At 44.5% G+C, this 12171-nt stretch overlaps 1 protein-coding gene across 6 annotated transcripts in view; it reads left to right on the forward strand.

The window, feature by feature from the left end:
* Nucleotides 1-1607: 1607 nt before the first annotated feature.
* The window catches only part of SPTAN1 (spectrin alpha, non-erythrocytic 1), a 57947-nt gene continuing 47383 nt past the window's right edge, over nt 1608-12171 (forward strand). For 4 of the 6 annotated variants that reach the window (XM_065879811.1, XM_065879813.1, XM_065879814.1 and 1 more), the window contains exons 1-2: nt 9532-9768; nt 10742-10867. In XM_065879811.1, coding sequence (XP_065735883.1) covers nt 9532-9768; nt 10742-10867 — 363 coding nt within the window. Of the gene's footprint in view, nt 1641-9528; nt 9769-10741; nt 10868-12171 lie in introns of those variants that run through there. The other 2 variants (XM_065879810.1, XM_065879809.1) reach the window with 1 other exon arrangement.

Below are 12171 nucleotides of genomic sequence, written 5' to 3' on the forward strand. Positions count from 1 at the left end.
ATCATGGCATATTAGAAAAACTTAGCATGATGGCTGTTAGGGAAGAAGAGAAGAGAGACCATATGAAATATTTTCAGAATGTGTTGAGAAATTGCGTCGTCATAGCAATTGGACTTAACTAAAACAGAATGTGTCAAAGATGGAAGGGTGGGAGTGTCTGCAGCCAGGAAACAGAAAACCTGAAGAAAAGCAGTGGGAACACTCAGCTGTATGAAGCCATCGAGCCAAGATTCCAACTCATCAGACTAGTCATGTATTTTCCCTTTTGTCTGCAGCTAATGTCAGCTTTTGAAAGGTCACATTGAAGTCCGAGTTTTAAAAATGTGCTGCAGGAAAATAAAAACGTGCTGCAGTAAGGGCCTCTGTGCAGGAAATTAACAGTAAGCCTTTTTTAGTAACTGGGCCAATATTACTCAAAGGGACCCTCAAAGTGTGTTAGCTGTTATCCAGGGACCTAGATGGAGAGCCGAGACTCAGAAGGTGGATTTGCTCTCTGCTGGACAGGTGTGAGGCAGACCTGCAGTAAACGGTCAGCTGGGGAACATTCTCCGATATGCTTTTGGTCTTTGGCAGGGCGTTTGTAGGAATTGAATAATTAGCAACCTGATACGTCACAGGCTCACAATATGAGCTTGTCAAGCAATCTCATGAACAGGTTTAGGTGGGGAGAGCTGTTTTTAAGTATATCTTTTGGTTCCCTGGGTTAGACTTTCCTCTGCTCTTCCTTTACCCGCCTTCTTCCCTTGGGCGCGGGGGCGGCGGCTGCAGATGCTGAGAAGTGGGTGTCAGGAGTAGTCCACAGTCCTGTCATTGCTGAACCTGCACTAAGGACAGTGGGCACAAATCCGGCCTTGTAATCAATCCTCCGTGGGCTACGCGAGGACTCTGCTAGTCGTGCGGTGGGTCTGCTGCAGCCCATCAGCTGTGGTCGGAGTAGGTAGAAGAATGCAGCACCCTGATGGCAAATGCCGACTCCAGGAATGCAGAGGAGGCCCACAGAACTGATCGCTTGGGGCCAGTGGGCAGAAGCAGCTGCGCTTGTACTTCCCTTCCACCGCTTTTGCATACTCCTCTTGTATGGGTTTTGAACAGGAAATAGTATTTTGTGAAGGAAGTGTCCCAGTAAACTAGGCCCAAGGTCGATCTTTGTAGCTTGAGCTCGTTCTTGTTTCTGATGACTTCACGAAATTATGCTATTTTATTACTGAATGGAAGGGGGTACAGAAATCATCTAATACTGGGAATCTCAGCTAATGTATCGGAATGTGGGTTGGGGGAGTGCACGTCTAGAAAAGGGATATTTAGTATTATTCAGGATTATTTGAAAATTGGGAAACTGAGACCCAGAAGAGGGTATGACGTGGCCAAGGCAGCGCATCTGCTCAGACCAGAGAACCTTGGTTCTTTCTGCATTTTCAATTCCTGGTTTAGAAGCTCTGTAGAATGAGAAGGGCACTGGGAAAATAGCTGAAATTTGATTTTTACCTGTATTCATATATTTTTAAAGACCTGTTGTCTTCATTGTGAAATTATCGTGTTCAGTTTGCCCTTAGAAGCTTGTTACCTTGCTCTTCGCCCTCCCTCTTCAGACGCCACATTCCTCCATCATGCTGTCATCATTTCGTAAACGCAGAGTCCAGGTATTTGACCAGCATGCGGGAAGTGTGTTACCTTTTCGGTTTTGCCTGGCTTGCAGTGAAGACACATATGTGTCAAAGAGGTTGAATGATCCAAAGAGAGGGGGAAGAAACCCCTCCTGCATGACCTGTTAAGCAAATTGGTTAGGGTTTGGGCTTTTATTTGTTTTCTTTGGTGTTACATGAACAAAAGTCTTAGTAGCTTTATTCTAAAATTTCCAAAGCCTTTGTTTTTTTACCTTCCTCTCTTTAAGGCATGAATATATTAATTTCTTATCACCCTACTGGTGTCTGCATGTACTGTTTGCTAATTTTTTTGATTGATGGTTACTTGGTTCTTAAAAACCAAGGGAGTAAACACATTATCTTAGATATTTAGAAAAAGTAGTCTGAAAACATGTAAAAATAGTGTTTTTCAATTTGACAAATATTGTAAACTTGGGTTTGTTTCCTGTTTCCATTGATTTACGTTTTTTTGCCACAATCCTTATAATGAAATGGAACTTGGATTTTCTTGTTTATAAAAAAGCTCACTACCCATGTTTTTATTTGTGTACAGTTTTTACGTGTTTGCTAAATTGGACCTTTTTCAGAAAGAAAAATGCTTAAAATTAATGTCTTGATATCCCATAAGCAGAAGTATAAGCTCTGCAAATTTCTAGTGATTATGGGTGATAAATCCGAGGCAAGCCCTTTTATAAGTCAGACTGGTTAATTGTTTAAACAAGGTTTATAAAAATGGGCACGTTATACCTTTTTCCTGTTTTGAATCTCAGTAACAATATTTTGCACTTAAACACCTCTCATCTGGATTTTACAGGTTATAAAAGGTAAGTAGCAGCAAGGTAGTGTTTGGGAGGCATTCGGGAGTAAGTTTTCTCAACCTTGCTTGGCGTTTCTGGATTTTGATGCAGTGCAGTATGAATCTTTTGCTTCTTTAAGCTAAATCCCTGCTCACCTCCGCAGAATCCTGCTAACAAGTTGAAATGAATTAATCAATTTGAAGGCTGATGTGCAGATCTACAATCCTGATTGGAATGCGGTTTAAGCAAAAATATTTCTGTTTTTTCCATGGTTAAAATTCTTAATTTATATATCATTTACCTCTTGCTTACCCTCAGGTCTACCACTGAAATCTGCAGCCGAGCTGGTTTTGACTTAATTCACTTAATCTGAGAATCAGTTGGCATCAGATTTTATGGTGCTCACCATTTCTTTGGTGCTTTGTTCTCGGGGAGCCCTTCCGCATCCGTGGATGTAGTTCTCCTGCTTTGGAAATGTAAAATGTGCTGGCTTTCTAAGCCAGGGAAAAAGGGCATTGTTGGTTCTGCACCTTTGGGCTCTGACTAAGCAACAAAAACAGAACTGATGGATGGTTCCTCTGACATTTTGCTCTCGGTGATCTTTATGAATTTTTCCATAGAGCCAAATGCTCTCTTCATCCTGTTAGTCCTGAAAATCCCTTTCCCTGCAAAACAGTATATCTGAGTCCTGCCTGAGGTCTGAATTCATCTTGCAGTGTTCCAAACGCCCCTGTCTGCCACATTCAGCTCGCTGAGATGTCGGCACTCCCAGACCTTTGTTTCCAGATAGGCACTCCTCTTGTCTTCATGACAGTTTTACTGTCTTCTGAGGTTCCAGAGGGAAACTCTTGACTAGTGAATTCTTCCACTCTCCAAGATCTGCGTGAGGGTGTCCTAAGCTACTCACTCACTGCAGGTGCCAAGTGAGCAGAGTTGGAAGCATTTGACCTTTGGTTTGAAAGTGTGTTTCCACAGTCTTTTCTGTTGCTTTAACAGTGTTCTTCCCACCCACTGCCTCTCCCCGCCCTCCGCCCTCCGGAGACAGACACCTTCCCTTGCACAGTGGTCTTATAGCTTCTGTGGATGAGGGTAAGGCTTTAAAAACTTCCTAAGTACATAGCAGGAACTGCCTCGGACAGCTGTCTGTTGGCAGTTGTCAAGAAGACAAAGATATTAATTAATGGCTGGCTTCTTTTGTAGGAATCGTTTTCCATTGATAGTGTGTATAAGTTGGTGTTGGTTATGAGGAGTCATTCTCGTGCATGACTTTGGATTAAACCAGAACTTTCTAGCCAAGATTCATATCTTGGCTTTCTTCTCAGAGATCTAGCTGTATTGTCAGAATACTGACAAGTTCTTTTTATTTATTACAGTAGAGGACATAGTTGTAATTCCTGTTTTGTCCTCTGTGCTCAATTCACATTACTTGCTGAATGATGCAGCTAACATTTTGATTGCTGCATTGCAGCGGCATTTAAAAATAGCCAGTCTTCTCTAATAATTATTTGCCAAAATGTGACGTTTTTTCTTCAGTTCCCTTAAATGGGAAGCTGTCCTTAAACAGAGAGTACATTTAGCCCTTCGTCTCCCCTCCTTCGTTAGCCACAAACATAGACCTGATTGACAAAATCAGAGTTGAGATAAGCAGTCAGTTGATTGCTGTCCTGGAATTTGGCTCCTTTGTGGTTTTTAGGCAGTCAGTGGAATAGATAGATAGGCTGGTATGGTTGGAGATTTTTTTTTTTATGGCACATTTCCCAAAGTCTTCCTTTCTAGCTCTCAGAAGGTGTTAATCCCATTAAGGCTGGGGACAGCCCAGGGCATTCTTTGTGGAGTCCACCCTATCAGTCAGCTGCACGTTTCTGGCCTGGGGTGGAGTTCTTGCTGTGTGCGGCAGCCTCAGGAACACGGTGCCCACAGGCAGAGTCCGGAAAATTCCACTGACTCACAGAGTTTTGGGTGAGAGGTCGTAGCACCTTTGGATGGCAGTAGTTCTTTGGAGATAGGAGATTTTTTCCTGTGTTTAATGTAGTCTGTGGAAATGAGCCATTTAGAAGCAAAGAGAAACTGGAACTTGTATAGAGACAGCTCCCTATCAGGAGAGGGGGTGGGGAGGAACTGCCGTTACCCTGTCATCCTTGGCTCCTGTAATCACGCAAATGAAAACTCTGCCCACAGCAGTGGGAGAGCACTGCTGACTTTCAGATGCCCAGCTACCCGGAGACAGCCAGTTGTGACTTGGCCAAGCTCCCGCCTACTGGCGTCAGCTGATCTACTGCAGGAAAGAAAAGTCCATTATTGCCTGACCAAAGCACTTGGTATAGAATTGACTTGTTCTACTTCACTGGGGTGACAAAGAGGGCCTTTTAGGTTGGTTAATTTCAGCAGGGCCTCGCTGGACTGTCTCCCTGGATTGGTAGGGTCAGATCCGCAAGCGCAACCCAGGCCGAGGGGCTCGCTCAGGGGGAACCTTTTCAGTATTATTATGTTGGGAATTCTTTTTTCATCAGAAAGGGCTGCTTCCGAATGTGATCGTTTAGAGACTTCCGTGGCAGCTGAAGGAAATGCAGTGAATCCTGTCATCTGGGGCGGCAGGACAAACGCCATAGACATTCTAAAGACTGAGGCATCTTGTAGAAAGGCACATACAGTGGAGCTATTGTTACATGCATAACTAGCTATACATTCCTTGGAAATTTTATAAGCAAGCGAATTAGACACACAGTTTCCTACTGTTTCTCCACCTAACTGTTTCCGGAGAGATGAGAACAAAGGAAGTATATAAATTATTCTTAACACCAATTGTTTACTAACTTTAAGAAGACTCAATCTTAAAAAAATTAATTTTGATTTTTTTTTAATGATTCATATATGCTCCTTCCCCCTTTTTTTCCCCCCTCAAGTGGGGATGGAAAAGATAAGAGGTAGTAAAGGGAATTAATAAATAACTGAACAGCCTTTAATAAAGAGTGTGTCAGCTCCGATCATGTTAAGAATCACTGGTTCTAGCATGCTGGTCTGGGAACTGGAGCATCCTCGATCACCCTAGCTCTACAACTTGCTTATTAGATGATCTTTTGTCTCCTGACCACTTAATAATGAAGTGACAGCAGTTTCTCTATTTCTAAGCTCAGAGTGTAATTGACTGTCTAAATGTGTGCTGAGTTCTGTGGTCTCAGAGAGTAAGATAAGGTCTCTTTTTATAGTCCCTTAGGAACTCTAAATTCCCTAGAGAACTTACAAAAACGCAGGGAGAAGACAGTAATCACGTGGCAGAATGTGACGTGAAGTTGCTCTAAGGGGGGCCAGAGAGGGAGTGAGGGCTTCTGATTCAGGGCTGCAGACAGGACAGCGTAGTTGCTTTAGACTTGGAGGGCTTTGAATGGTATTAATGGTCGAGTTGGGAGTGGGGGGAGAAGAGAACATTTCGGCCAGAGGGAACTTTCTGGTTTGGGAAGTGGACCTGCCCCGGGCCTGTAACTTGGGCTTGATGAGGGAGTTTGATGTAAGGTATGCCTGGAGCAGGTCACGCAGGTGAACGAGTGAATTGTAAATGTGGCCGGACCCGGTAGGGATTCTTGTCAAGATCCCAAAGAGGCTGATGTCCTAGGGCGGCAGCGTAAACCAGAACGGCCCTGTTCTTAACAGACGTTTCCTTTGTCAAGGTTACCCTCAGTTTTTGGGTTTAAGGACTCTCTTGAAGCCCATTTTAAGAACAGAAACTATTTTTTTCAGACACAGCTATCTATGGATGATACAAAACTGTGCCTTCCTGAACTCGATTTCCCCAAGGTCCCACCCTGCCAGCGTGAAAAGAGCGGTTACCCGGGTGCGGGCCACCCAAGCTCAGTAATTCAGGTCTGGTCATTAGGTTGATGCCCCGTGTTGTAGCTTCAGTCAGCACATTCCAGCTGTTCATTCAGCCACCAAATCTAGCTGTTACCTGGCCAGAATTCCAGTTTGACGATACAGAAATGAAACTGGGGTGGACCACTGAGCTCTCTCCACCCTTCACAGAGGAGCTCAGAGCTGCTTCTCCAGCACTCAAACAAACATTTGTTAATGACATCTGTCTGTTAGAAATCGGGATACAATTGGGACTTCCCTGGTGGTCCAGTGGTTAAGACTACGCCTTCCAATGTGGGGCATCAGGGAGCTAAGATCTTGTGGCCAAAAACCAAAATGGAGAACAGAAACAACATTGTAACAAATTCAATAAAGACTTTAAAAATGGTCCACATTGGGCTTCCCTGGTGGCGCAGTGGTTGAGAGTCCGCCTGCCGATGCAGGGGACGTGGGTTCGTGCCCTGGACTGGGAAGATCCCACGTGCCGCGGAGCGGCTGGGCCCGTGAGCCATGCCGCTGAGCCTGTGCATCTGGAGCCTGGGCTCGGCAACGGGAGAGGCCACAACAGTGAGAGGCCCGCGTACCGCAAAAAAAAAAAAAAAAGGTCCACATCAAAAAAATCTTTAAAAAAAAAGAAAGAAAGAAATCGGGACACAACAACAAAGATTACATTGTTCAGTCTCATTATACCGTGAGAAGTATGTGCAAGTGCTTTGTAAATCTGCAGAAAAATGTGATTAAATCAGAGAAGGAGGGAGGGAAGGAGCCTTGAGTACAGCTTGGTAAGGAGGCCAGATCCCTGCAGCTTCCTCGTTTCAGCTCCTATTGAGACATGAAATTATCCGGACAGAGGAGAGACAGAACATTCTGGGCAAAGGAAGCCTGAGCAACCGACTTGGAGTCTTTAGAGAGAATCATGTGTTTGGGAAGAGAGTATTTCTCTGTGCCAGGAGGGTACGGGGCATGGGTGAGACGTATCAGTCAGGTGTGCTGGGCCAGATTGGAAGATTCAGCTAAGGAGGTAGATTCTTTCCTCTCTCAGAAGGGAGTGATGAAAGGTTTTAAAGCATGGGAATGACGTGACAAAGAATATGTTTCTTGTTATAGTCAACCAAATACATTGGACTTTGTGGGAGAAAACCAATAAAGATAAATGGTTAATATGTGGAGAGTAATTTGGAACGAATGGTGATAGGGCTAAAATCCCCTCACGTTCTCTCCCTAGGAATCTAGGTCTCTTCATAGAAAAGATAAGCCTCAGAGTTGGTTAGGTGCAGTCGATAACTTTTCCTGACACCTCTTAAAGCTGCTTTTCTCTCTGAAGAGCTGGAAACTTTGCCCGAGCTTAGCAGTGTTGTTTATCTCACAGCTGGATAGGGGCAGGGAGTGGGGGGCACTCAGTGGCCTCCAGACCTAATCCTTAGCCAGGCTCTCCTTTCCCATCAGCTGGGCCAGGCGAACAGGGTAACGGGAAGAGCTGTCAAATATGTTTCCTGGGCAGCACAGTTTTTATATCTTGTATAAATTATGGAACAAGAGCTGGAGAGGCCATAAAGCTTATCTGGTGTGCTTTTTTACCAGGTCACAACAGACCCTTCTCTGTAGAATGTAATTTTAAAGTTAGAAAGGTCTTGGGACCATCTCATTTTCAACTGGTGTTTTCAGTCATTCTGGGAAATTGAGACACAGAGAGGGAAGGCAGCTCGTACAAGGTCACATGTTACTGACAAATTTACATGCTCTTTGTCATTAGTGTGTACCTATTTCCTTCTGTGGGTCCTTCCTTGGTTAGAGGATAAAATGGCTTATTCCTGAGAGAAGAGCAGGGAGCATATTCTGGGTTTGTCTCATAAATAGGTCAGATTTTCTTTTTGACATTCAAGGTTGATGAAACTGTCCAGATCTGAGAGTTTAAAGTTGGGGTAGATTGAGTGCTATGGGAAAGTACCACCTACTCAATTAGCCTGGGTTTGTTGTTAACTGGAGCAGGTAAGAGTCGGGTAGGATAAATCTTTCACCACACCTTTTTTTTTTAAGATATGCTGTGATTTTCTTTTAATTCTGTGCATTCGGATGAAGCAAAGCCTGTGCATTGCCCAGCCTGAAGGAGATTGTAGGATTGACTTTTTGGGGTGACTGAAAAATCCACTACTTTAGGTAAATCCAATTGGATTTTGATGTTAAAGACCCAGTTACTGGGCTTCCCTCGTGGTGCAGTGGTTAGGAATCTGCCCACCAATGCAGGGGACACAGGTTCGAGCCCTGGTCCGGGAAGATCCCACATGCCGTGGAGCAACTAAGCCCGTGCGCCACAACTACTGAGCCTGCGCTCTAGAGCCTGCGAGCCACAACTACTGAAGCTCACATGCCGCAACTACTGAAGCCTGTGCACCTAGAGCCCGTGCTCCACATCAAGAGAAGCTACAGCAGTGAGAAACCCTCACGCCGCAACGAAGAGTAGCCCCCGCTCACCACAACTAGAGAAAGCCCACACGCAACAGTGAAAACCCAACGCAGCCCAAAAATATAAATAAAAAAAAAGACTCAAGTTACTTGATAATCATTCCCTTTTCTTCAGTGAATAACAGGCTGAGATCTAGAAAGGTAGAAAAGCTGAACTAAGAATAAATGTTTTCGGGCTTCCCTGGTGGCACAGTGGTTGAGAGTCCGCCGGCCGATGCAGGGGATACGGGTTCGTGCCCCAGTTCGGGAAGATCCCACGTGCCGCGGAGCGGCTGGGCCCGTGAGCCATGGCTGCTGAGCCTGCATGTCCGGAGCCTGTGCTCCGCAACGGGAGAGGCCACAACAGTGAGAGGCCCGCGTACCGCAAAAAAAAAAAAAAAAAGAGTAAATGTTTTCTAATCTCCACACCATGAAATGCACAGACCAGATGAAAGGACTGTTGAATGGATTTCTCAGTAATTCTTTGAGCTCCAAAGTTGGTGTTTCCTTTGAATTCTCAAGGCTCTGTAGAATTGACAGTGTAAACCATAGTTCTCCCCTTCACATTTCTCGCCTGGTCTCATTGCAGTGTTGGTGAGGCATCCTCTGAGGGGCCCACTTGGGCAGCCATTTTTTTTGAGGGAATGGGGCCTGGGCTTCACTCTTAGCTCCTGAGAAGGGACCGCTTTCAATTCATTTGTCTGCTCGGGCTCTCATAATTCTTTATTTCCTTCCAAGAGGCTAATGCCATTAAGTCTATTTTGGTGTCATGTGCTTACTTCAGGACCTTGTCTTTTCAGAAAATGGACCCAAGCGGGGTCAAAGTGCTGGAGACAGCAGAGGACATCCAGGAGAGGAGGCAGCAGGTCCTGGACAGATACCACCGCTTTAAGGAGCTTTCGACGCTTAGGCGCCAGAAGCTTGAAGATTCGTACCGATTCCAGTTTTTCCAAAGAGATGCTGAGGAGCTGGAGAAATGGATTCAGGAGAAACTGCAGATTGCATCTGATGAGAACTATAAAGACCCAACCAACCTGCAGGTGTGTCTGAGGTGCCTCCCAAAACTCTAGAGCTCAAATGTCTTTGCCCCGAATTTATACAGAGCTAATTATGACCTTGAGAGATTGAATGTAGATCAGACGTAAGGAAGGACTAACTCACTATTCTGAAAAGCCCTTAGTGGTTGTATTAGTGAGCATGAATGTGGAATCCTGCAGGTTTTAATTTATCTTTTGCGGATGCTTTAAGCCGATGGTTCTCAACCCGCTGCCTTATAGCCATTGGTGATCCTTCATCATTTTTCAGGGAGGGTCTGGTTTGATCTCTTGGAATATGTGTTTTTGAGAAAGGTATGCTAACAGTGTTGTTGCTGGTGAAAATTTGTATAGCTGTTTAAAAAAAAGCCTTTCTTGTTGATTTTGGTGAAAGACTTTTTTTTAACAAGTGGAATGAACAGTGGTTGTACCCATGGTTTTTTTTACTATGCCACAGTCATCTGAGAAGAGAAAATGATGAATGCTGGTTTAGGTGCAGGCCCTGCCCAGCTCAGCATATGAGTAAAGGGAGGTATTAAGAGATGGAATGGATCAAATCAATCAAAGAGTATGGTTTCTAAAGCAAGCTAAAAAAAGTCATATCATGAGTGAATGTGAATGGATTCGTCAAAGATAAACACTACATGCTAAGCGGGCTCTCAGTGTGGTTCTGTATTTCTAAAAGGGATTGGATGTCCATAAAGGCTCATTTCCTGATACACAAGAAAATTACGGTATTTTGTAGCATCTTTTGCTGTCTGCAAAGCTGTGGTCCTCAATGGCCAAGCTTTCAGAGGGCAAGTATGGATGCAGGCAGAGCATTTGAGTAATTGAACCGGTAGGGGGATGGTTGGGAGGCTGAGTGAGGCGTCCATAGAGAGAGGGAGTGGGATGCAGGAGGGGAGGAATAATAGGGAGCTGGGCGCAGAATGACGCGTGCCGAGGAGCACGTATGGCTCATTTCATGGTCCACCGACAGGGCAAGCTGCAGAAGCATCAAGCCTTTGAAGCTGAGGTGCAGGCCAACTCGGGAGCCATTGTGAAGCTGGATGAAACTGGCAACCTCATGATCTCAGAAGGGCACTTTGCATCTGAAACCATCAGGGTGAGTAAGAGCCGTGCCTCGTGTGGATGGCCTTCCTCTCTGGTAGAGGAATGTGGATTCATGCTTACATGTAAATTTGGGTTCCTAAAAAGATAGACTTCCTAAAAAGATAGGAATTTGTGAAGTATCCTGATGGAGTTACCAACTCCTGCTTTTGTAATATGATGATTCAGTAGGTCTATAAACAAGCGTTTGTGCACTCAGTGAGGAAATTAATGTTCTTTTTGTAGAACAAATTAGGATGCAATTAGACTTTAAAGAAGACTGCATATATTAAACTTTTAACATTTTCAGATGGTAATTGGATGGGAGAGCATATTAGTGAAATTGGTGAATTTAGGGATTAGGACACAAAGATAAATAAGATTAATCACAGACACTATAAAGTTCTCTGTCGGAAAGCTTGCTTTCTGGATCTTGGTGCCTTGCCCCAGGAGGGATTTACTGAGGTCTGGTCAGCAAGCCTGTTAAAGGTCCAGCTGTGAGGAATGACATGTGGTACCTGTTGGTCGGTGACCGTGGCGATGTAGCTTACTTTGAAGCAGGAGTCCTCAGACTTGGTCTGGCTTGTTTGGGTGCCATTTGTCGAGGCTGGGGCAATAATTGGTCTTTCTCTGTTTTGTTTCACATTTCCAATACCAAGGTATTAAGGGCAAACAAGCCTCTTAGGATGAAGTGCGCATGCGTAGTCTCTCATAGCTGGATGCTCTCATCTATCTTTGATTTCCTTCTTATCTGTCTTTGTGTTTTGTCCTTTGTCATCCAAAGTCTCGTTCCATTGAGGGACCAACCTTTTCAGTCCTTGACCTGTCGAGGCAGTCCCAAAGACTAAGATGAAAGCCACAGCTAGAAATGTCTCATCCTCTGCTGTTCCCTGAGATGCACAGGGGAACATCCACAGGGATTTCATTCCCTTAGGTTCTGGTCTAGTAAATACTTGCTGTGTCTCTTTTGCTCTAATATACTCTGCAGTCTTATACTGAAGACTTGCAATTAGCCTTAAGCTTATTATTAATAATAAACTATTACTAGTAATGATTGTAAACAGGCAATAAACGTAAATTCTAAATGCTATATGCCAACTATTTAATTACTACATTCAACCCATGCAGGCAACATGATGCGTGTCTCTGCAATTAAATACAAAGACGTGGGACTTCCCTGGCGGTCCGGTGGTTAAGACTTTGTGCTTCCACTGCAGGGGGCATGGGTTTGATCCCTGGTTGGGGAACTAAGATCCTGCATGCTGTGTGGCGCGGCCAAGAAAGTACAAAGATGCATCTGCTCATTTCCCCACTCTTTTG

Source organism: Phocoena phocoena, chromosome 6, assembly GCF_963924675.1.
Source record: "Phocoena phocoena chromosome 6, mPhoPho1.1, whole genome shotgun sequence".
Taxonomy (NCBI): Eukaryota; Metazoa; Chordata; class Mammalia; order Artiodactyla; family Phocoenidae; genus Phocoena; species Phocoena phocoena.